The sequence below is a fragment of the Haemorhous mexicanus genome, chromosome 3 (genome assembly GCF_027477595.1).
Source record: "Haemorhous mexicanus isolate bHaeMex1 chromosome 3, bHaeMex1.pri, whole genome shotgun sequence".
Lineage (NCBI taxonomy): Eukaryota > Metazoa > Chordata > Aves > Passeriformes > Fringillidae > Haemorhous > Haemorhous mexicanus.
In genome coordinates this window covers 55,501,976-55,527,272 of record NC_082343.1, presented here as the reverse complement: position 1 = coordinate 55,527,272, position 25,297 = coordinate 55,501,976, and the positions used below count along the sequence as shown (strand labels likewise).

The following is a 25,297-nucleotide window of genomic DNA, read 5'->3' as shown; positions in this document are numbered from 1 at the left end:
CATACCTGTTTGTCCCCTCACTGTTTCTGTAGGTAAGCTGTAGCTGATGGAAAGTGAACAGCAGGATGTAGTTTGGATCCCACAGTAGTGATCAGGTAGATAGTGCTGTCCATGCTGGGATTCAGCTTTTGGGGAAAATCAGGGTCACTTCTACTGTGCTGTTCTCAAGCTGTCATACAATAGGTGTGGCAGGTACCTACCTTCTGCCAGTGCCTTTCAAATGCATTTATTTGGAAACAGCTTAACTGTCTCATTGCTGCCAGACAGTGTGAGGGCTGAGCTACACTCACAAATCATGAAATACCAATCAGTCGGGGATACCTCATGTGGCCTCTCCTCAAATGGAAGGCTGTATCCCACAGATTATGGTTAGGGCAAGCCATGTGGAATTACTGATGGTACACAAAGGATTTCTCAATTCTTTTGAAGTTCTCCACTACAAAATGCATTCAGCAATAACTGTGAAAATCACGAGGTTCACATTTTGCTTCTTTCTATTTGCGTATCAGTCAGCCTGAAGATTTGTGCCTTCGTGGAGGTGTGTGTGTGGTATTGCCTAGATGTAATTAAGAAGAAGTTCCTTCATTCCTCCTACTTTAAAATCTGTATTTTCATTTAAATTCATATCTAGGATAAGGTGACATAATAGGGAAGATCTCTTATGTGGAAAAGTTTTTCATCCAATGCTTTATCTTGATGATAAATGCTGGCATAGTGCTGTGCCAGCTGCAATTTGCTTCATATCAGTCACATAAAACAATCTTTTCCCAGTTTGTTGCCTTTAATCATCTTGAATTTGTAAATGGAAGGCAGGCTTTTTCCCAGACCAGGTGAGTAACCTCTGGGCTGATCTAACCCTGCTATCTAACTGCTAATAGAGTAGTGAATAAAAGCTCTTATTGGTGGTGTCTTGACCCTGTCTTCTTGTTTGATGTGTCTTGTGAAAAGATATTCCAAAGATACCCCGACTTTTCATACAGTTCATTATTTAGATGAAAAACATGTTTGCTTAAACTTCTGAGTGTCACAGATGGTGAAAACAAGGAAGACCTTCACAGAAAGGAGTAAATCTTTTGTACTTCACTGATGACAACCTGCTGTATAGCATTCTTCATGGAGTTAGAGCTTCATCTTTACTCTGTGTTGTTTTATTTGCACAGAGGTAGCAGATGGGATTGAAATACCACAGGGTGTGTGTATATAAGCAAATACAGGAGCTTTGTAACACGTAACACAGAAAGCAAGAGATGACAGGTGGGTGCAAGTAACACTTAAGGGCAAAAGTAATGATGATAAGGCTGGAGGAGGTCACAACAGACTGGTACTTTACAAGAAAATATGGGATTTAGAAGGAAAGTTTAGGGAGCTCCTTGCAAGCAGGAAACAAATGTTCTAAGCAGCAGTGTTTGATCATCATTATTCTGTTCCACATTGTGACATTTCCTATCAGTTGGCCCTGACTCTTTCTGGTTTTACTGTCATGATTTGGACATTTCTGAGTGTAGACAAGTAGAAGACAAAAGGCCATTCTCTGTTGCATTCCTGGTGCTCTTTCACAGTTCAGTTCCTCTGGGAATAGTTCAAAGGAGACACTGCAGCGGAAGACTTGGCACAAAACAAGAAAGCTGGTTGGGTTTTCTCCACTTGTTTTTTAAGTGTCTCTGGAAATATAATTTAACTTTTCAGTTGTAAAATAGGTGCTGTTACCAGTGGGTGAAGACAGATTAGATGACTGAATAAATCATTTGGACAGGGCATCAAAAGATCCTACTTTTCAACACCCTGTGTCTTTAAAATCACTTATTCTATCTAGGTACTGAATTTGGTAGCTGATTCCTTGTGTGAAGAGTTTAAGCATCCTGAGTAAAAAGCACTGAATAAACATCAGCTACTGTTTTTGATGATTTGAGATGTTCATATTCTACTTCTAGGGGCAGTGGTGGGCGCTTTAAGTTTCTGGAAGACTTAGGGTAATGTGATCGGTGTGAATTCATGTGATCACTTGTTGCGCAGCCATCTTGGAAAAAGCTCTTGTGCACAAAATCTTTTGAAGTTGTATCCTTTTGCTCTTCATGCAGCGTCCCATCATCTCCATCTGTTGGGGTCACAGGGATTCCCGCCTGCTGATGGCCTCTGGGCCCGCGCTGTACGTTGTCAGAGTGGAGCACAGGGTCTCCAGCCTGCAGCTGCTGTGCCAGCAGACCATCGCCAGCTGCCTGCGGGATGACAAGGACATCAGCAAGCTGACCCTACCCCCTCGGCTCTGCTCGTACCTCACCACTGCCTTCATACCAACAATCAAGGTAAAAAGAAAGAAATGGGTGCATTGGGAAGAGGGAAGTGATGCTAGATCTTCCCCCTCCACGGTGCTCCTAAGTGGCAATGGCTAAATGATAAGATTTTATCATTTTAAAAGCTTTCGTATCCTCTTCAAGACCCCACTGATGCATTTGGTGCCTATTAAAAATCTGAAAAGAAGGCTCACACATGCTGATCTGCATTATTCCATGGAGATGGCCTTTCCAAGTACTTAAGAAGGGTAAAATATGCTGGTGACTCACAAAGACTTCTGAAGAAGCTCACGCTGGTGATAATGCTCTGTCACAGTTACAGGAGGGATTCACAGGGGTAAAACTGTAGCCCCTCTACATGTCACATGAGTGCTTATATTCCCAGGAAGGTTAGGCTTAAGACCTGGGGCTGCCCAAGCATTTCTACTAACACTGAGTTCTGCTAATTTTACTGCTCCAACAGTGCTATGGAATAAGGAGCCAGGTATCACACCTTTTCCTGTACCACCAGCAGAATCATCTGCACAACCTGTTTGTTTCCTGCTTTTGCCCTCAGTAACATCTTGGGATTTCCAAGCTGTTTATCGCAGCCTATGAACCAGTGCATTAGCTGGTAAATGCTTGACATTCAAACATACATTTTTGTGATTTTTTTTTTGTATGTGTTACAGCAGTCTCTTCAGGCAGAGGTCCTCGTTAAAACAATGCAGAGCTAGAACAACTAATTTGTTGTCAGTGGGGCTGACCCAGCTTAAATGAGAAAAAAATATGCCTACAAAATAATAATTCAGCATGGTTCCTGCTGAATTATTGGGTACTGCTAATCAGGGCAGTTTGTGCAACTGTAAATAATTTCATTTGTCAAAGAATAATAAATGCCTTGCTGTAACTATAACTCCTGGATCTCCAAAGATGCAGAGCATTTATCAGGCCAGAAGTCTCCAGTTCTTTCTAGTTCTTTCCATCCGAGATTCTCCCCAGCATGCTTTCCATGTTGTTCCAGAGCCACCCCTCTCTAGAGCATCAGTGACAATTCCTGGCTGTCAGGGAAGGCAGGGGAGGGGACAGGATGGGCTGGGTGAAGGCAGCAGTTGGCTGGGAGCCCTGGTGGGGGTCGGAGGGCAGTGCAGGGACACATCCTTGCCAACAGTCTTTGTGTCACCTCCTAGAGGAGATGCGACCATGCAGAGCGGTTGTGGTGCTGCGTAGCTGAGAGGTGGGAGCGGGATTTCCAGAAGCCACGTGCCTGTCCTGTTTCATGGCTGTTTCTGGAGCCTCATCAGCACTTATACTTTACCCTGGCTCATCCCAGTCACCCACTGAACCTATGTCGTCAACCATGCCTTCAGTGCTAGGCAAGGCACCCTCTTCCCTGCAAATATTCCTCTTCTCCCTCCAGCTTGCAGACCACATTATAGGTCACTCTTCAGCCTGTACCCATTTGCCAGGTTAAGGAAGCCTATTTTTTTCCCTACTTTTTTTTTCTTATACTTTCATTTTGAAAAAAACTCTGTTGACTTACACACATTAATAGTATTTGTGTCATACAGGCTATATTGTCCTAGACAAAAGCAGTCCTACTGCTTTTGGACTGACTTTTTCATGGATTAATACAGTGTGCTGGCAAGCAGGGCAAAGTAACCCAAGCTTTGTATTTCTCTACATGGCACACAAATAGGCACTCAGCTAGGATGGGACATGTGCTTGGAAGTGATATAAAAAGTACAAGCTCCTTCCAGAGTTGACAGCATTGTAGCATAGTAGCATAGCATGTACCAGTACTAACCAGGAATAGAATCTGAGTGTCCAGGTTCACTTCGAGGGCCTGCAGGAGACAAGATACTCTGATACTTGACTTGACCACATTACTCAAGTTCAAAAAGAAGTTTCTGATAAGAGCTGGAACTTGAAGACAGGTTTGTTGGCTCTGATCACAGGTTCAACGTTCCTTTTTGATGTAACTAGTTTTAGTTTTCATTTTCTGTGTCCAACTGCTTTTGATCTAACTAAATAACACACAGCCATTCTGTCTTGCATGTGGGTCCTGCATAACTCATGAAGTAACCTATACTAATCTTCACCTGCCAAATTAGAGTTGGGTTCAAGTTCAGTTCGTTGTGTTGGGATTAAGTCACCACAGAAAAGAACCCCAACCAATATTGGAAAACTTTCTCTTTCCTTCCTCTGTTTAATGAAGCCTCCAATCCCAGACCCAAACAATATGAGAGATTTTGTCAGCTACCCAACAGCTGGTAACGAGCGGCTGCACTGCACCATGAAGCGGACGGAGGATGACCCGGAGGTCGGTGGTCCCTGTTACACTCTGTACTTGGAATACCTTGGGGGACTGGTGCCCATCCTGAAAGGACGTCGGATCAGCAAGCTGCGGCCGGAGTTTGTCATCATGGATCCTAAAACAGACGGAAAAGCAGGTACAATTCAAATGTTGCTCTGTGTAAAAGTGATTTAGCAACATTTTGGACGCTAAATCCTCAGGAGTTTTAAAAAATACATATATGCAACATGGATGGTGGCATCTGATATTTTTTCTGATGTGAAAAAAATCTTTAGCATGACCTAGAAGCTTCTGAAATTATACCCTGCTGCCTTCTGTTTTACAGAAGAGATCTTCTTGTATTCTGAGTAATAGAATATAGATTGCTAATTAGCAGAAAATATTCTTTAGTCTCAGTTTCGAAGTCAGTTGAATGCTATTCATCCCTCTGAATAATGTTCACTTGAGTTCAAACCGTTGGAAATTTGGAGTTGGAAGGCAGAGTGGAGAGCATTTAATTTTCCTCTGCAAAGTTTTATTTCAACTGCTGCCTGTGGATCGGGTTTATGCTTCTGATGACTGAGAGTTATAATTTATACCAGTTTTCTGAAGCAGCACTTAAATTTTCTGGGGCCTGTCTTGATAGATGAAATCTATGGAAACAGCTTGATTTCCACTGTGATTGACAGCTGCAACTGCTCTGACTCCAGCGATATCGAACTCAGCGATGACTGGGCAGCAAAGAAATCTCCAAAAATCAGTCGAGCTAGCAAATCACCTAAACTCCCCAGGTAATAACGTCTTGGATACCTCTTCTTCTTTTTCTTCAAGTGGCCTCTCTTCCTTCCTGCCTCTCCTTCCTTCTCTTGACACCTTGTAAAATGAAAAAGTAAACTCCTTTGGGCACATAGGAATTCTCTGTAAGATTGGGGTCCTCTGTATGGTGCAGTTCTGGGGTGATCTCAGAGATTGGCATAGAGCTGGACTTAGGGGAAGATTTCTGGGACAAAATGTAATGGGAAACAATTTCTTCCCAGGCAGTCTCAAAGAAAGATTTTATAAACTCTCCCACCTTTCCTTTTCTTTCTCTCTTGCCACCATGGAATATATTTTGTCCTTCAAACAGACTGTTTTTTACTTTTTTTTTGTTGCATTTCTGCCAGTGAACTCTTTAGGTGCTTGAGCTGGTATTCTTGACTCCGCCTTGTATAGTGGGAGGTAGAAATAACTTTTGGCTAAGGGTAGGAGCACTGACAACATTTGTGGAGCCTTGGTTTGCTGTATATACTAATGTGAAAATCTGTCAGCTGAGGTGTCATGTTCTCATTTCTTGAGACTTTGCTCAAAGTCTGCATAGCTGAGATCATTCATCTCTACACCTTTTAGGGATTAGTGGAAGATATACCTGGCAGAACTGCTGTAAGCTGTTAGATTAATTAGAAAGCATCTAGCATGAGTTACTGCAAGTGTGTCAGGTCTTCTATATCTTCAAATCTGACCCATAATTCTCCATCCTGTAGGCTCTACAGTCTTTATTAGTCACTTCGAGGACATCCTACCAGTTGTCTTCTTCTTACATCTTTCCATTCAAAGACATGAGTTTTGTGCATTTTAGCTTGCCCATTGTTGATTCCAAGTATTGCTTTATGTGCAGAATCAATATAGAAGCTCGCAAATCTCCAAAGATGTCACGAGCTGCACAGGAGATCTCGAGATCACCAAGGTTACCAATAAGGAAACCCTCTATTGGTTCTCCAAGCCTGACACGAAGAGAGTTTCCTTTAGAAGATATTACTCAGGTATTGTGCACATTGTTACCATACCTGATTCAAATACAATTTTTTTACAAGGCATCATGTTGTGATAGAGAGCAGATGATCAGCAATGAAAATTTGCATTATATTACAATAAGTAAATAGAACTAGAGAATTGCATCTTCCATTTCAGTACTAATGTTTGAAAGTGCCAGTGGAGTATGAGATGCTGTTTGGTAAGTACCAGGACCAGTTACTTTGTCAGTGTGAATCCATGAGAGAGGTTTTATTCTAAGTGATGTTGTTGGCTTTTTGAAAGTGTATGGGAAAACACTTCAGTTTCTCAGACCCATCTTAATGCCACCATAATTCTCTGCTTTGCAAGGGATTGCAGAGATAAGGAAATGTTTGCTTCAGAGGACCACATGATCTGTTTCATAATTAACATGAAACAGTTTTAATTGGAAGGAAGGAAAGGAATTACCATTTTGTGCTCTTTGTGGTGTTCATGTCCTCTGGCTAAATGAAACTTAGCAGGCTGTAGATCTGTCTGGGTTGTATATTTCATTAATAACAGCCTATGTTATTTTAATTTTCTTTTGTTTGGCTTGGTTTTTTCTGCTCTCTTGTTTTTCTTTTTCCTTTTCATGAAAAGTTCTAAACAGTTGCATGAAGCTAGGACCAAAAGCCCTTCGAACAGAGCAGAAGACCTGAGGCTTAGATTCTGCTCCTGATACTAACAGCATAACTCCTGGCCTTTGAGAAAAATCTGTTGGTCTTTCAGACCCATAATGTGTGTACCATGGCAACAGTGGTTTGGGAAGTTGCTTTAGGAGCTCCAGGGGAATATATGTTTGTTGTTATGAGTAATTAATTTCTGTCTTGTTTTTTGTTCTATAAAGTGGTGTATCACTCTCTGAAATACAGAATAGCCGTGGTCCTGCTGGGCAGGAGCAGCAAGTGCCAGAAAACAGACCTGTTCTCACTAAACAGGTGTTCTCCACTAAGTGTTGTTCAGATCTTCAATAGCTCTAATCACCCTGTGGCTGATGCATACATCATTTCTGATGGTGTTAAGATATCAGAATGAGTCTTCTTAATGACTGGATAAAACTGTTGCTACATAGGCACTTTAGGCTGTTTCAGTACAATAAAAACAAGATAGACTGAAATTGCATTATCACTTGCAATAGCTTGATTGCTCTGCAGTTTTTTATTAGAGCTTGATACAGATTTTATCAGATAAAAATGATCTTGTTTTTGTTTTGTAGCACAACTACCTTGCTCAGGTCACATCTAATATCTGGGGAACCAAATTTAAAATTGTGGGTTTGGCTGCTTTCCTACCAACTAACCTTGGTGCAGGTAAAAGTAAACTTGATTTTTTTGCATGTCAATTTCTTTCTAATAAACAAGAAACTTATACCATGAGATTTTTTGTAAGTGATCAAAAGGCTTCCTTAACAAAACACTTATTTTCTGTGGACAGTGGGAATTAGATTTTATTAAATTCACTGTAACTAAAGAAGATTAAAATCTATAAATACAATAAGGAGCTATCAATAAAATGCTAAAAATCTCACTTGTAATAAAACAGTAAATCAACCTTTGAGCCCAGACCTCTACAGTTTATTGTAACAAAACACACACAAATAAAAAAAGAGTTTTGCAAGAGGACTATAGAAATAATAGGTTTTAAGTTACTGCCATAGAAGTATTTTTAAGTCAGATTTTTATTTTTATTTGGCTACAAAATATATTAAAAAGCTATTATGGCCTCATGCTCAAGATTCTTCAAGCCAGTGCAGAGCCTCATCACATGGTTCTCCTGCTGGAGCATCAGTAATCTGGTAGTCATCATTAAAAGCAGCAGTTATCTATCATCAACCTTTTTCTGGGTAGGGCAGTTCTTCCTTCCTGTTGGGAAGGAAGAAGGCTGGGTAAAAACCAGGGTACCACCATGCAGAACTGAGCTCTGAACTAAAATATTAACACAAGTCTAGCAGTTTAATGAGCTCTTTAGAAAACTTATTTTGTCCCATGTTGCATTATGTAGTTGGGTCAGGAGTACATAAAGGTGCCCTGGATGCAGAATGAAGTGGATAGCTTTTGTGGCTATATGGACAGCTATCAACAGGTCATTCTAATTCTCTCACTGCCAGTGGCAGATAGGGAAGGATATAAGTGTAGAGTGAATGTATGGCGATACTTCTTTCAAATGTTCTCCCAGTCTCCAGTGGTTTGGTTCCCAGGGATTTCCTGAGCCCAGTGGGATTTCTTTGTATGTGGTAACCATCAGCAGATTTCCTTCCTGAGAGCTTTCCAATTTTCCCCTGTAAATTGGTAGCATCCTGTGGTGAAAAGTTTCAAAAGTATAATGGAAAAAAGTATTTTCTTTCCATAAAAATAGATGTGAATACAAGATGAAGTAATTAATTATTTAATTACAGAGATGCTGCTTCCATTTAAAGAGAAACAGCTGAAAGCAACAATCTCTTTTATCTCATTTATGCAAAGTGTTACATAGGGACTTGACAAATAATGGCTTGCCTATGCACATGTATACAGCAAATAACAATATTCATAGCCCTTCTGTCTGCTTTGAAATGCTTCTTTCTTAGCATTACATGCTATTTGTGTAACAGACTTTCTTGTTTCTTGTTATGTTCTTTTTCTAGTAATATATAAAACCAGTTTGCTGCATCTGCAGCCCAGGCAAATGACCATATATCTCCCCGAAGTGCGGAAGATTTCAATGGACTACATTAACATGCCTGTCTTTAATCCAAATGTTTTCAGCGAAGACGAAGATGATTTACCAGGTAAGGAGGAGCTGGAGGGCTGCCATGTTATGGGTCAAGCTAGATGGAGGTCAGGTTGGTTGTGTCATGGTCCCCTCTGGTAAACACACAAATCAAAATCCTTTAGTCTGATGGGGTCCTGTAGAACTGAGTTAGAATAAGGCTAGATATGTATTATGGGCATTGTTTTCTATGATGTGTGGAAAATAGAATCCATAAAGAGCTCCTTAGTTTCAAGTTCATTGGGAAATTAGTTGTCTGCTAATTCATCTTAGTTTGCTAGGAATTCTCCACAGACTGAAGCCTTGCATTCTGCATCTTGATAGGACGGAACTGTAATGTGTTGGAAACCCAGACAGGCTGTTCTTGTGACCTGATGGCATCAAAGCACAGACAGCTGATAGGAGCTTGGGCTGGAGAGCAGGTTCCCATAAAACTCAGCCACCCTTTGAGAAGCGATAAATGCTCATTTGGATTTTTATCACTACTAAGAGGCTAAAGTAGTAAAGCAGTCAACAAACAAAGCAGGATCAGGAAGAATTTTTCACATCACTGAGGTAGCAGAAGATTTGGGTGCAGGTGATGTGATGTGATGTGGGAGGTGAAAGGACTGGAAGTACTCAAGACCTCCTCCAATCAAAACAAAGTCATCATGCCAATAAAATTAATAAACAACAGAAAATAAGATAAATTAATACATTTTCAGAATTTTCATATCACTGAGGGATTCCTGTTGCCTGGTCACTGGTTTTTGGAACTATGGAAGTGGCTGTCATGCCAGTAGCCTTTAAAGAGAAAGGAGTGTGAGCACTGCAAAGCAATTAAGAACAGTGCTAAAATCTACTGAAATAAATGGAAATGTTCTCATTATTTCAGACCAGGGTTTCAACTGCTGACAGCAGCAAAGCTTTTCTCTGACCCAAGCATCAGAGTAGTCCTCTGGACTTCTAAAGAAATATTGTATATTTCAAATTAAGCCAATTTTTTTCACAATCTGGGGGACTTGGCTTGCTTAATTTCTGTCTACATGATACTCACCTGTAGGGTCTGAAGAAAATAATTGAGACATGGGTGACCATATATATATTACTAATAGGATGCACCCAGCATTTGCTATTATGAAACACGGTCCAAGCTGTCAGAAAGTAATATAAAAACTAAATAGAAAAGAAAAAGTTAATACAAAGTTTTCACATCTCTTCCTGAAAATGGGGTTGAATCTGTACTGAGATGAAATGGTGCTTATAATTGCAGGTACATAAACAGGGAGAAAATTATTAGAGACTCTTGTAAAAGCTCTTTGAGAAGGCCAGTAAAAGGATTATACCACTCTGTCCTTCTAACAGCTTTCCTCTTGTCCATGTTTTCCTTTCTAGTTTCTTCTGAAAATGTATTTCTGATTTAGTAAGTGGTGGCTACTTAAATCTTCAAAAATGTTTTTGGGGATATCCTTTCTAAAGCCTGCACATAAAGGAAGAAAATATCTACTTAAGGAAAAAGTATTGCAGGGTAAATAATGATAGATTAAAAAAACACAGTAGAAAGCTGCTCTTGGGCAGTGCAATGTTCATAGTGAGGTACACTTGGGACAGGTGTTTTTTAATGTGGTCACTAAAGATTTGGCAAGACAAATGCACAGTGAATTGATTTCACTTACAAAGTATGCAAACTAATCAATTAAAAACCATTGGAGAAATGAAGAAAACGTTGGATTTAAACACTCAGGAGTAATAAGCAACACCACAACAAATGATATTTTGTTGGATAAGGCAAAATGACAGCAACATTTGGGCCTGCTCAAGCCAAGCTAACAATTAAACCTCAGGCTCTGGCAGCTAAATTGCTAAGCCTGCAGGCATCAGGGTGAAAGCATGGCCTGCCAGCCAAGCACAGAACCACAAAACTGCCTTGGGGTCAGTTAAGTTTGGCTCTTGGTCTTCCCTTAAAGGAATGAACTGAACTACCACAAGTTTTTGCCAGTGTAGCCCCAGTGCTGTCTGCACACCTCCCACGTTCATGACTGATGCTGGTAAAAGCCTGATGTTACTGAAAATGTAATCACAGGGCATAGGTAGATGACCTGAATTTTAATTAGAAATTATTTAGGAACTGGGCAGCATTTGGAGGAGTCATGACTAATGGATCTCTTACGTGATCTGGTCTTCCAAATCAGACATCTCCACAGAATTTGGCCCACTTAAATATGGATATAAAACTGGATAAAAATTGCATGACACTAGATTCTTCCTTCCACAAACCTACTGATACAACTCACTTACCATTTTCTCTGGGGTTTTTTACAGCAAGTTTAATCAAAAATAAAGAGCTTGCAATATTCTTGGAAGTTCTAATATAGTATTTACTCTTTTCCCTCTTAATTCTGTTTTGTTCCTTCTTGACTACTGCACCTCTACTTGGATCCAGTGTCTTAGTTTTCCTGCTCCTGCCAGCTTTTCAGTGGTAGTTCCTATTGGAATCAACCACTTTTTGCAAAAGGGACTGCAAACATTGAGCACTCTTCACGCTTCTTCCCAAATTATGAGAATTTCTTCTTGCCAATCTCCCCTTTTTCAATGCCACCACATGTGGGAAATTTTTCCTCCTATACATATACTTCTTTATACATTTCTGATTTCAGCCTGTCCAAACATTAATGCTGCAGTCACCCTGACTACAGTACCCACTTCTTGAATCTTTTTGTCTTCCCATTTATTTCCTCACATTTTCTCCTTACAAATCTGAGAACTTATAAAAGTTTTGTCTGCATTTCATTCCATCGTATTCCCCTCTCTCTGTTTCAGCTTCCTTCCTTTTGCATTGCTGGTTGGTTTGTCACCCACTATGCTCTGCTTTTGCCAACTATTGTCTGTGTTCTCCAGTTCTCCCCAGCTCAGTGAGTCGAGGAACCTTATACTAGATATTATACAGTGTCTTCAGTGCGGATCTTTAACTTTCTTAGCCTCCACTTCTTTTGTTTATTTGCTTGTTTGCTTTGTTTGATTGTTTGTTGATTTGTTGTATTTACTATCAAAAGTCCCTCCCTGAAAACTAGTGAGTCCTGATTTAGCAAAACTTTTATTGATTTGAGCAGAAGCAGTTAAAACGTGATGATGAGTGAATGCTAAGTGATATCGTGACAGCCCATAGGGATAGTAGTGTAGGCTGAAAGCACGCTCAGAGCTTGACCTCTGAAGTGTCACTCCCAAGAAGTGACTTTAAAGCTGATCACCAGCTGGTACAAGTAGCTCCTCTGCGATGGGGGTCACGGGAGACGTGCTGAAGACCTGTTCCCACTGAGGTCTGATCCACCGGTTTTGGGAACAGGTAGCAGTAGAGTCCCTACAGGTAGTAAATAGTTTGAAAGGCCCCTTTGTGACGGGGGCAAGCCCCCGGCCCAGGCCTGGCCACGGCAGGGGAGGTTTGCCGGGGCGGGGAGCGGAGGCCGGGGCGGCGGTGACGCTCTGTGTTGTCCCTTGCAGTGCCCGGCGCCCCCGGCGCGCCCGCCAGCAGCCCGCCCTGCACCGTCAACATCCCCATCGCGCCCATCCACAGCTCGGCGCAGGCCATGTCGCCCACGCAGAGCATCGGCCTGGTGCAGTCGCTGCTCGCCAACCAGAACGTGCAGCTGGACGTGCTGGCAAACCCGCCGGCCGAGGCGGGCGGCGAGGGGCCGGGACCCTTCCCAGGGGCTCCGGGCCGCTTTCCCGGCCCCGGGGCGGGGGCGCTGGCCGTGGGCGAGCTGGGCCGCCCCCCTCCGCCGCCGCTCGCCCCGCCGCCCCCCGCGCCCCCCGCCATCGCCCTGGCCGACCTGCGGGACCACGCCGACCGCGAGCACGAGCCCCCGCCCAAGGCCAAGGCCCCGCGGCCGGGGCCGCCACTGGTGGAAGGGGACGCCGTCATCTTCGGGGCCGCTCAGGAGCTGCAGCTGAACAAGATGAACCCGCCGCCTCCCTACCCCGGCACCATCCCCGCCGTGCCCGCTACTCCCCTGCCGCCCCCGCCCGGGCCCCCGCAGCCGCCCCTCGATCTCTGCCTCAAGAAGGGCGAGTTCTCCCTCTACCCGGCGGGGCACTACCAGACGCCCCTGGGCTACGAGCGGATAACGACGTTCGACAGCAGCGGGAACGTGGAGGAGGTGTGCCGGCCTCGCACCAGGATGCTCTGTGCCCAGAGCACCTACACCCTGCCGGGCCCCGGCAGCTCCGCCACCTTGCGCATCACGGCTGCCGAGAAGAAGATGCAGCAGCCATGTGCCAGCGCCACCTTGAACCGGCTCACGGTCCCCCGTTACTCCATCCCAGCCGGGGACCCGCCGCCCTACCCCGACATTGCCAGCCAGCTGTCCCAGGGCAGAAGCATGGCGCAGAGGCTGGACAGCAGTATCATTCATGCTACTCTGCGGAGGAACAGCAGAGAGGCTGCCCTGAAAATGGCTCAGCTGATGGATGGTCAGAGAGCCACCTTGCAACTTCCCCCTAAGGCCAAGAGCAACATTGTGTCAGCACAGTACCAGCAGAGAGTGCCCACAGCCTTGTACACCTGCAGCCAATGCAGCAGTGGTGGCGCCGGCAGCAGCAGCAGTGCGAGCGCTGGTGGCACGGGCAACATCGCTAGTGCCAATGCTGGTAGCAGCACTTCCAGCATTGGTGGCATGAGACCAGATCTGAGTGCAGGGAGTGGCTCCCAACACAGCTCTGTCATTGCTCACTCTGTCAGTACTTCGCCTCTGGCCTCCCAGTCCTCCTACAGCTTGCTGAGCCCGCCTGACAATTCCCGTGACCGAGCGGATTATATCAACTCCGCTTTCACGGAGGATGAGGCCCTTTCTCAGCACTGCCCAGTGGAGAAATCGGTACGGCACGTACCTGTGTCCTTGACAGAGGCTACCCTGAGTGTAAAACGGCCGCCGCCGTACCAGTGGGATCCTATGGTGAGCGAAGAGATATGGGTTCCTCAGGAAAGGACATCTCAGAGCTCAGTGCCCAACCCTCTAAAACCTCCTCCACTCATCATTGGTCAAGCTCAACATCTGGATATGTCTCGAGTGCCATTTGTTTCCCCCAAGTCTCCAACCAGTCCCACTGCCACTTTTCAGACAAGTTACGGGGTTGGAGTACCTTACCCAGGAAGCTACAGCGCCCCACCCCTTCAGGGAATGCAGGCACCCTGCTCCCCCAAAGAAGCTCTGGCCCCAACACAGTTTGCACAGCAGGAGCCCACAGTTGTGCTTCAGCCAGGTTATTCATCCAACATCCCCTACTGCCCTTTGCCGCCCATGTACCCAGGAAGCAGCACTTGCTCTAGTTTACAGCTGCCACCGATCGCCTTGCACCCGTGGAGCTCCTACAGCGCCTGCCCACCTGTACAGAACCCCCAAGGCACCCTGCCCCCCAAGCCGCTCCTCGTGGTGGAGAAGCCGGTGATGTCTCCCCCGCCAGCAGAGCTGCAGGGCCACGTGGGCACAGAGGTAATGGTGGAGACGGCAGACACTTTCCAGGAGGTGCTCTCCTTGACAGAAAGCCCTGTTCCCCAAAGGACAGACAAATTTGGCAAGAAGAGCCGGAAACGCCTGGACAGTCGAGCCGAGGAAGGAAATGTGCAGGCTATCACTGAGGGCAAGGTCAAAAAGGAGGCAAGGACACTGACTGATTTCAATTCACTGATAGCCAGCCCTCGGCTGGGGAGGGAGAAAAAGAAGGTCAAGAGCCAAAAAGATCAGCTGAAGTCCAAGAAACTAAACAAGACAAATGAGTTTCAGGACAGTTCAGAGAGTGAGCCGGAGCTTTTTATCAGCGGAGATGAACTGATGAACCAGAGCCAGGGCAGTAAAAAGGGTTGGAAAACTAAAAGGAGTTTGAGGACAGCCAGTGAGCTGGATGAATTCAAGTGCCGGAAGGCCAGTGAGAAGGAGGATGGGCGACTGGGAAGCCAAGGTTTTGTGTATGTGATGGCCAACAAGCAGCCGCTGTGGAACGAGGCAACGCAAGTCTACCAGCTGGACTTTGGAGGGCGGGTGACCCAGGAGTCGGCAAAAAACTTCCAGATTGAGCTGGAAGGACGACAGGTAGGGAGGGTTGGCACATGTTTGCTGGAATGGGGGCCAGGATGTAGGAGAGCTATGCCAGGAATAAGCTGTCACTCATGCTGCAGAGTGCCTCTTGCTTGTGTCAGCTGTTCCGTGAAAAAAAGCTTTGCCGTATGGTTGATGAAGAACAGCTGCCGAAGGTCTAAGTTCAGCACGTAGGGTGAAGTTCAGCTGTAAAGTAAATACACAAAATATGTTTGGTCTTACTGCAGTCAGACATGGGAACAAGGGCCTCCTTTAGTCTGGCTGGCTCTCCCTGCTGAAGGTTTTGTAATAAACACAGTAGCTCTCTGCAGTGGTGGCTGCACTTACTGTCAATGATGGTTGTGGATGGCAGCTAATTGAGTGAACACTGCTCCCTTCTTGCCATGCTCACAAAGGTCTTGCCCTGCTCACATAGCCAGGCAGCACGTAGCTAAGGCAGTTAGCTTCCCTTCATGCCAAAATTTCCACTTGTGAGCAGCTACCTCGCCCCTGGGGTTGGCTCTTAATGCTAGAGGAGAGAGACACTCCAAAGCAAAGTGCTCCTGGGCCGCTTTTGAACCGCCTGTAGATAGAAGGATCAATGGCTACTTTAAAAAATCAAAACATTTAATTTTGGCCTGAGAGTGGTATGTTGCTACTGCTACACCAAACCCAGGCTTGTAAGTGGTGCTAATTAGCAGGATGCTGGACTGAGATTCAGGAGACTCATATTTATTTCCTTGTCCAGCTGTAAGTCACTCAGACACCAAGACTCTCAACTTCCTCTGATTTAAGTTGGGAGTTAGATGCCTTAAGTATCCAACATGCATGACCAGTGGAAGTCTTGTGGTTTTGCTTGTATGAAACAACAGCTCAAAGGCAGCAATCAGAGCCATTTGTACCCCTTTCTTCTTCAGTTAAATAGCTGTGATATGTCCCCATGGGCAGCTGTGCAAAACCACCCAGCCAAGGGGTTTTTTTCTTGCCAGGGGTAACAAAGCCTGTCTTGACTTGCACAGTCAGTCCCCAGTCTAGCTCAAGGATCTTCGCTGAGAGAAATAAAATCTGGAGCAAATCTGGATTTCCGATGAAGTGAATGAAAAAGCAGTAATAATAGGCCAAACTTCAGGTATTCCCTGTGGAAGAGCAATGAACAACCTGTCTGGTTTTGCTTTTTTTGCATTTCAAACAGCTCTCACTGCCCCTTTGCTAATTCATTCTTGCTGTAATTATGTGCTAGTGAAGATATTTATGCAGAGGGAAACAGAACTGCAAAAATTAACACCTTATCAGCTCTGAAGTGCTAGAGTAGGGAAATTGGTTATTCCCCTTCCCTGAAAGCTCCTTTCTTTCAAAACAAAATCTGTTTTCCTGTTGGGTTGATGGTAGGATATTTCCAAGGGAGAGACTGATACTTTCCTGCAGGAAGCATGATGCTGGTGTACCCATATCTGCTGAAGCAATTGGTGACCATCTACTTAAACCAATGCTGTATGCAGTCTAGTATATTTTATCAGTTTACTCTGTGGAGTGAAATATTGCAGTCAAATACTCTATACAGATGAAAAGTACAGTGGTCTCACTGTTCTTCGGCATCGTACCCCATCTTGTCTGTAGCTCCAATCATATTACCTGAGAAAGGGGGGGTGTTCCTACAAAGCAGAAAAAAATTGCTCTTATTCTCTTCTCTGTTTCCTTTTCTGTGGTTCATTTTTTTTGACCTTGTTCTCTTTTCCCTTCCTTTTCCTCTTCCCCTGCTTCCCAGGTGATGCAGTTTGGAAGAATTGATGGCAATGCTTACATTTTGGACTTTCAGTATCCATTTTCTGCAGTGCAAGCCTTTGCTGTTGCTCTGGCTAATGTGACTCAACGCCTCAAATGAAAAAGCAGAGACTGGAGAGAGGAAAATGTTAACCTTCTCATAAAGTCCAAATGGAAAATGTCAGGGCAGCCTGCTTTAGGTGTGCAGAGATGCCTGGGAGTTCAGAAGGCAGTAAAACTGGAAAAGTATCTTGGTGCCCACCAGAAGGGCATTAACTCTAATCAGTCATGGGGTGGAGGGTGGGGGGCTGTTTTCTGTTTGTTTGTTTGTTTGTTTGTTAGCTTGTTTGTTTTCTGGTTTCTTTTTCTTTTCAAGCGTTGTGCTGGGTCTCAGAAAGAGCGAAGGGTTGAGAACCATTCAGTGTTACGTGGAGAAGTGTGGCTTTTGGCTTGTTGTGGTGGTTCTGCTGTGTGTGCTACAGTAGCTGATGTAAGCTCATGGGGGGATTAAAACAGACTGCTCTTTTGATAGACTGCCTTATCTCATGCCATTCTTTTTAAAACAGGGAACATGACTTTTTTCTGGTCCAGTTTGTACTTCTACTACTAAAACATCAGTGATAGCAGCAAAAAAGTAAAAAAAGAAAAGAAGCTATAATACTTGAAGACATATGTTTCTTCTCTGATACCTGCTATTAACTGAGTGCCACAGGTTCCAAGGAGGCTTATGTAGGTAAATGTTTAATTTATAAACAGTCATATATTACTCAGAAGAGAAAAAAATGATTCCTGTGGGTGTTTGTCATGGTTTAGGAATGGTTTTCTCCAATTTAGTGTTTCCACTAAAACACTCCAAACCATGCAGCACTTGCTCACTGCCCCCTCCCCTTTTCCCTTCCCTGAGGTAGGATGGAGAGGAGAATTGGAGGCACAAAAGGTAAAGATCACAGGTAGAGAGAAGAACCATTTACTGCAAACAGCAGTGAAATAAGAAAACAAACAGTAACAGCAGCAATGTTAATAACAGTGTATGAGAGGTGAAGGATTCACCAAGGGGAGCCTCTGCCAATACCTGACCGTGCTGCCACACTATGGGACCCTTCCCATGGCCCCAGAAACTGATGGGATAGAATAGGCTCTAGGTTCTAGCTATGCCTTCTCCTGACTACTGCAAAAATTAACTCTGTCCTGGCAAGAAACAGGTTTTAAAAACCTACTGTATCAAAGAAGTTGATGTCTGCTTGTTTTGTATGCTGTTCAGGGGGATAAACATCTTGCAGTAGGTGACAGAAGACAGAGGAGCAGTTACAAGCACTGCTTCTTTTGTTACTGGCATAAGCATCTCTCAGTAGGTGAAAAAAAACTGGAGGGGAAATAATCACAAGTGTGGCTTTTTTGTTCACATTGTTCATCAGTGTTCTATAATTTGGCCTGTAGCTGGGAGAGGTACAGTGTGATCAGATGTGCCTCTGAGGCCGTGCCTGTGCTTGCTCCTCATTTCAGTGTGTTTACACCATGTAAACAAAGCTTTTCCGGCAAATGAGAAGACCCAGTCCATTCAGTCCTCTTAGCAATCAGTATCAATCAAGTTTTACAGCAGTCCTTGAATTAGGAAGGAGACAGAAGTGTAGCAAGTCATTACAAGAAGAAATTTCATCAGGGAAGCAAATTCATTGCAGAAAACAACATCATGGCTGGCTGGAGAACAAATGAGTTGAAAGAGAAAAGAAAACTTGGACAGAATCATGTCTTTTGTCACCCACCTTGCTACTTGCTCCAGCTAAGAGCAGGAAGCCAGTGTCTACATGGAGTGTGATGGAGGAAAGCTTAATACCAGTAGTATGACTGTGCAGTTCTCTGGTGCACATGTGGACATGTTGAGCATTTCAGAAGGTTGCTTGCACAGAAGAGTTTCTTTGTTGTCCATGTGTTGTGCACGCGTTTACTTGCTTTTTCTCTTTCCTCCTTGTCAGCATTTTGCTCCAGAATGTGTTTTGATATGGAAATAGTTTCACCAGTAATATACAAACCCCCAAACTATTCATATAATTATTTGGACATTCGATTATGAAACATCACAGCATAATTTTGTCAAAATTGATCTTTTGAAGTTAAAAGATCACTGGGAAAGATATGCTGGTTGAGATGTCAACAGCTGCTTTGTCTTTCATCCACAGTTTAGCTTCTTTGCTTGAAAAAGCCCGTATAACTCAAGATGAATACGTGTGCTTTTCTCTTTGTTTTTCTTGAGTCCTAGTAGTAGGGCCAATGTGTGTTGTGTCTGATTTATTCTAGAAGAACATTTCACATAAGACCCTGCTGTAGTAGAAATTGCCGGTATGCAGTAAGCTGCTAACTTGTGCTCTGCTGAGGTTTCCAGAGCTGTACAGCACAGAGGAGCAATGCCAGTAGAGGAGTTTCAGAGAGTTGCCAGGGGAGGTGATGAGTTAGATTGGATAATGCCCCACAGGGTAGGTCCAGGAAAAAACACCTATGAGATGGTGTCATTGGAGGGAGGAAGGAGAAGTAGGAAGGAAGGAAAGAGTGGGGCAGTAGATACCATGCCTGTATTATCCCAAACCTTAGCAGCTTCTGCTTGTGTGTGGAAGTGGTCAGACTCAACATTACCCTTGGCATCTATCAGACTGGTGTTTTCTTTAATTAATTAATTCTGTTTCCTTTAATTGTCTGGACCCACTTGTGTTCTTTTTCATGTGCTTGATTTATTCAGCAGTTTGAGTGCCTGTATGTATAATGTGTGTGGAGCAGAGGAACTGAAATAGATTTGGTTCTGGTCCCTTGAAAATCAATGGAAATGTTTCACTTGTTGGTTTTTATTGAGGAAACACTGTTAAGCCCTTTTGTCTATATTGAGTTACATACTGTAAAAACAGTAGGTTGAATTCTTAGTCAACTGATTCCAGTACACAAGGAGAGAAATTGGCTTATGAGGGGCCTCACCTGCCCTAAGGTCTGTGCTAACCAGCTGTACCCTAATTAGTGTTTGACAGGCACACAGTGAACACTGTAAGACAAGAAACATACCAGGGCTGGCTTGTTTGCTTGCTAAGGGAAGGGCCACTTAGTCATATGTCAGAAATACTCAGCTGGAAGAACATCACCAGCCAAAACTATTAGGACGTGGAAGCAATGTGAATATTCTTTTCTGAAGAAAATCTAATCTAAATAAGGACTTCTGCTTGCAGTTTCTTTAACCTTCCAGAGAATAGTATTCCTCTTCACTTTGTTTATTGCCAAATTTTGCCAGTAATCAGTAGTTTTATTCTAATGGAGAACCAAGAATTGAAACCAGTAGAACAAGTAACAGAGTTAGTAATTTGGTTTCATTGGTCCAGGTCATGATTGCATCCTTCTGATGGCACTCATAAAGAGCCATGGCATAGAAAGAGCTCTGGTTTCTGCCTCAGCAAAGAGCAACAAATAATTGCCAAAAAATTGGGAAAATAAATGCTATTTCCAACATCCTTTCCATTTACTTGTCAGAAAATTCTATAAGATAAGATGGTCTTTTATCTTTTTGAAAATAATTTAGCCAAGTCACTTTAATTAAGGATTTTAATATGTAGAGAATCCCCAGTTAGAGAGAGGAAATACTCTCAAATATATAGAATTTTAATGAAAGGAATGGTAAATACATAGAAATCTGAGTGTGCAACTGGATCCTAAATTATAAAAAGAACATGTGAAAGTAATTTTATTTTCAATTCAGATACAATATAGGAAACAAGTAAGAATATCCCCACTTAATCACTTAAATTGTGAAGACTGCTATTGCATTCAGCCAAAAGATAGATGTTACATTTTCTATTTTGTTAGTAAAACCCAGTTTTCCTGTAGGTAACTTAAGTACTTCTAGGAAGAATCTAGCAAAGTGTTCAGAAATAGCTAGTTATTTTATACATGCAGTAATTTCCACTGAAAGGATGTAAAGGATGTTTTTTCCAAAGCTTATTTTTTTTCAGTTGTGCAATAATTTTAGTGGTCTAGGGAGTTTGTTTTGTTTCTGTTGGGTTGGTTTTTTTTATTTTAGTTTGGGTTTGATTTTTCTATAGGGAGCTTTGAGTGATTTTTTGAAGATAATTTAATGCAGATTTCCTGTTAATGTCCAAAAAACAAATTATTTTTCTTGCATAATGTAATGAGTGATTTAGGGATTATTTTTTTACTCTGTATCAGTGAGTTATACACACTTATTTATATTTAAAGAGCATCTTTGTAACCAATTGTTTGCTAGCAGTTATATTTTGCTGCAGGAAATTAAAAATCCTTATAGGAAGACCTGGTTTTGCTGGATAATATGTAAAAATTTCATAATGCAGGCAAAAATATTTTTTGGCAGCTAAATGCAATGAGTTTGCTATGGAGAACTATGCAAACTACAAAGAGTCTAGGTGAGTTCTTTGGGACCTGCAGAAATCTGTTCTCTGTTTTCCTTCTTTATTTGTAACTCTACTCTGATTGGGAGTGGATTAAAAAATAGTTTGCTTTTTGTTGAGGTACAAGATAAGGTGAGTTACGTGATAAGAGAGGGTGCAACAACACTGCTTGTCAGGAGGTCCCTGTAGTTCAATAGGGGTTGGTGATGGCACACTTCAGTGCCAGGTGGAGGTACAGGCAAGCTAGCTTGGAATCAGCTGAGGCACAAGGAATAGTGTAGCAGTTTCCTCTGAAGCATTTTCCTCTGCTCAGCCTCAAAGTGCTTCTTCTGCAGCGGGGCTCAGCTGCTTCCAGCACTGCCACAGTGCTTCTGGCAGGCGCTGCACAGAGCTCATGGAGCTGTGCCCTGACGTTGCCTGCAGCAGCTTTGCCTCTTCAAGATGCTCCATAGGAGGCCTGTTGGAGCAGGTGTTGCTCCACTCATCCTTCTATGTCTGCTCCAAGAGCAGCATGAAGCTGCCATGGAGTTTGGCTGCAGCAGCTAGCTTTGGGCAGAGAGAGCCCTGATGCCAGCCAGCAGCCACGGTGTCCATCTGAAGTCAGAATCTGCTCTGCTGGAGTTGCAAAGGGATGAAACCAAAAACCTGATAATATTGAGAAAATAATGGTGATATCCTTGAAATAGTATTATCTTGAACAGAATCTAAAAATTTATATTTAAAGTCTGACATAAATGGAGTGGCAACAGTAAGAGTACATGATTCTGCATTCTTACTGTTTAAACAGTAAGAATACATGTTTCTGCAACAGCCTGAGAAACTGTGAGAGGGTGGGGGTAAGAGAGGGGGAAAAAAAAGGAATTATCACAGTAGCAATTTTGCACTCAGTTCCAGAGACCACAGTAACATGTGCCACAGGCTGCCTGAATATCAGTAAATCTGTACACAGGGTAATCTCAGTTACAGAGGTTTCCTGTGATGCAGCCACAGGTAAAACAGTGTTTTTATGAAGATGCATGAAGGTCTACAAGTGTCAGACAAGGATACCTGACTTTCCTGAAGCCTTCAGCCTAAACTTTCCATAGATCCAGGCTTTCCTTGAAGTGTCTTTTTAGTGTCCTCTCAGAAATTACAACATTGGAGATTTTGGAGCTTGCCTGACTGTTGCCTCAGAAAATTTCTGTGCATTTGCTTTTTGCAGCCTGATGTGTGTGATCCTGTGTTACCTTGGTGACCTCTTACCTCTCAGAAACATTTTACATCCTCATATAAAAAGAGCAGAAAGTGCAGAAACTGATTTGTTGAAATGAAAGGGAAGAGAAGACATAGTAAATTTTCATTAACTTTTAAGAATGTGTTTCCCAGAGCAGCAGTTAGGAATTGCATGTCTTCAGGGCCCAAATTACTCCAGACCAGTAAATCAGACTTAGAGATTGGTAAGAGATGAGACCCTTGTGTGGCATGCTGACAGAGGGCCAACTTCCAGCCTCACTACATGGTTACACCAAGATACATAAGAGACCAGAATCCAACCCAAAAGGTACTTCCCCTTTACTCTGTGGTTATAAGGTAAAGATGACTTGAATGACCCATACATATCCACTCAAGGAAATTATAGAGCATTACTCAATAGCTGTGTTGACAGCTCTGTATAACCCCCTTTTAAGTATGCTAGAAATAAAATTCTGGCCACAGAGTAGTCATTCAGATTTTTGACTTTTATTCCCATTTGTAAGATTCCATCACAGGACAGGAGGGCAAGCTGTTTATGTTATTTAGAGACTGGCATAATAGTTTTCCCAGTGTAAGAGAGCAAGTCACCTATACTGCTTACAAAAATGAGAAAATTCCAGTAGACAAATTGGTTTTTGTGTTCATGTCTCTTCCCCTTCAAGGCACAAACCTTCATTAGTAAATACCAATTTAGAGTCTTGCTGCCCTCAGGAATAGTCTGCAGGGAGGCACCACAGGTCTTCTTTACAGGATTGGAATTTACATGCACCATTCTCAAAGGAATAAAATTAATTACTACTCGTGAACAATGGTCTATGTGAATTATTTTGTCTTTGTATTTATTTAATATTCTTCTTAAGAAGTCCCACAGAGATGTTTTTAAGATTAAAAGACTGCTTTCCCTGTTGCCTGATATTACTGAAGATATATCAGGAATTTCTTTGGGTGGTTTGATTGTTGCTGCATCCAGAAAATTTTCAAGGCAAAATCAATTAATGAAACAAAGGAATGAAATAAGATTCAGTGAAGCAGTTCTTGCTAAGAAAACTAAAAGCTTCACCCTTTAACTTTCAATTTTGCAAATGAATCAGTAATGAGAAATTTGTGTTTCAAAGCAGCTTGATTGTTTGGGAGCACTAGGCGAGTGCACTGGTTTGCTGACACAGAGCTGACTGCAGGATCAAGAAAACATGCTTGTGTGTGTGAGACAAAATTAAATAAATGAAAACACCAAATACTTATCTATCCAGAGTGTTCAATGAAAATTTTGATGGTGTGATGTCAAAGCCTGCCAGTCTGTTCTTAATCCTCTGGTTTACAGTTTTAAAATATGGACTGATCAGCAATTCTAAATCCTGACAAAGGTTGTCTATTTTTTTTCTAACTTTATCTGACTGGCCAAGTAGATGGCTTAAGATACAGACAACGATTAAAGTAATAATGAAAGAGAAACATTTTGGAAGAGTGTGTAGACACCTGAGTTTCAAGTATTTCACAGGAATAATGCTCGGCCAGTAATTCTTACCTATGTTGTTGGAAGCTATTTGTTCAGAACTTTTCTAACTTGCCCTTTGTTTCTTTAGTTTGCTTGATACTTGATTTGCCTTTGGTTGCTTTTCATTTCTGTTTCACTATTTCAGCATTTGCTGCTTCTTTTTCTGTTAGTGTGTTGTGTGTTTGGGGAAGGGTATGTCTGTTCAAGACCTCGTTGTTTATTGTAGATAAAATATATGGTGTTGTGGAATAGCATGGGGATGCATTCGAGTGAAAAGGCACTGTAGTGTTTCCTGAAAAAGAAGGGGAGTTGCATTTGTTTATAAATGCATTATTTTGGTACTATAACTTTGAAAGTGATTTGGGATTTTTTTCTTTTTTTTTTTTTTTTTTTTTGGTTTGGTTTGGTTTTGTTTTTTAATTTTCCTTTTAAAATTAATGAGCATAGAGTCATGCAGGTGCATGCATTCTTAAGTGAGCAAGCCCAGCATGTTTTTCTTAAGGCTTTTGAAAATTTGGTACACCATTTGTGAACTTTACTTACCTAGACTATTTTTTAATTATATTTTTTTGAATCTCCTTTTTTTTTTCTCCTGAATATACCATGGTATATTTGGTTTCTGTTGTACTTAAAAACTACCCTGATCTGCCTCTCCTTTTATGTATCTTGTGTAATAGATTTTGCAGGAGGTGCCTAGAAAGTATTGTTGGTTTCCCTATAAAAGTGTGGTTTGTCCAGATTCTTTACTGTCTACATGATTGAGAGATGGACTGATTGCCCTATTTTTCCTTGATGATTTGGAGTTGTAAGAGTTGTCCAGCTGTTGCTTAATAAAATTTTGCAGACTAGAAAGTTGCTGCTTTGTTTCTGTTGCATTCTGCATCTTGTCAAGCACCTTAAATACTTTTAAAGCAGATGATAAATCTATGCTGGAACAACCTGAATGATAAGCAGCTAGATGCCATTACACTTTCTCTTTTCAGGAACCGTACCCACAAGTTCCACTGGACATGGTGCATGTACCAGCCCCATCATACCTTGTGTCATTCACATGACAGGATGGATGGCAAAGATTTTCTGGGGGTAATGTTCCTATCTGCCTGGATATCAGCTGGTTCTTGTGATGTATCTACCCTGCTTGCTTTCCTTTTTAAGGAAATTACTTTTGGGGTTTGTGTACTTCTGATTTTGTCATTGGCAAACTGAAAACCTTAACATCACCACAAGGGATTTCCCCTGTC

At 42.6% G+C, this 25,297-nt stretch overlaps 1 protein-coding gene across 4 annotated transcripts in view; it reads left to right on the top strand.

Annotated features, from left to right (window-relative positions):
• Positions 1 to 24,908, top strand: part of TULP4 (TUB like protein 4) — a 150,630-nt gene extending 125,722 nt beyond the window's left edge. For all 4 annotated transcript variants that reach the window (XM_059841900.1, XM_059841901.1, XM_059841902.1 and 1 more), the window contains exons 8-15: positions 2,079 to 2,303; positions 4,489 to 4,723; positions 5,213 to 5,357; positions 6,221 to 6,365; positions 7,592 to 7,685; positions 8,999 to 9,142; positions 12,601 to 15,185; positions 16,936 to 24,908. In XM_059841900.1, the coding sequence (XP_059697883.1) occupies positions 2,079 to 2,303; positions 4,489 to 4,723; positions 5,213 to 5,357; positions 6,221 to 6,365; positions 7,592 to 7,685; positions 8,999 to 9,142; positions 12,601 to 15,185; positions 16,936 to 17,052 (3,690 nt within the window). In that variant the 3' untranslated portion in view covers positions 17,053 to 24,908. The remainder of the gene's footprint in view (positions 1 to 2,078; positions 2,304 to 4,488; positions 4,724 to 5,212; positions 5,358 to 6,220; positions 6,366 to 7,591; positions 7,686 to 8,998; positions 9,143 to 12,600; positions 15,186 to 16,935) is intronic.
• The last annotated feature ends 389 nt before the right edge of the window (positions 24,909 to 25,297 follow it).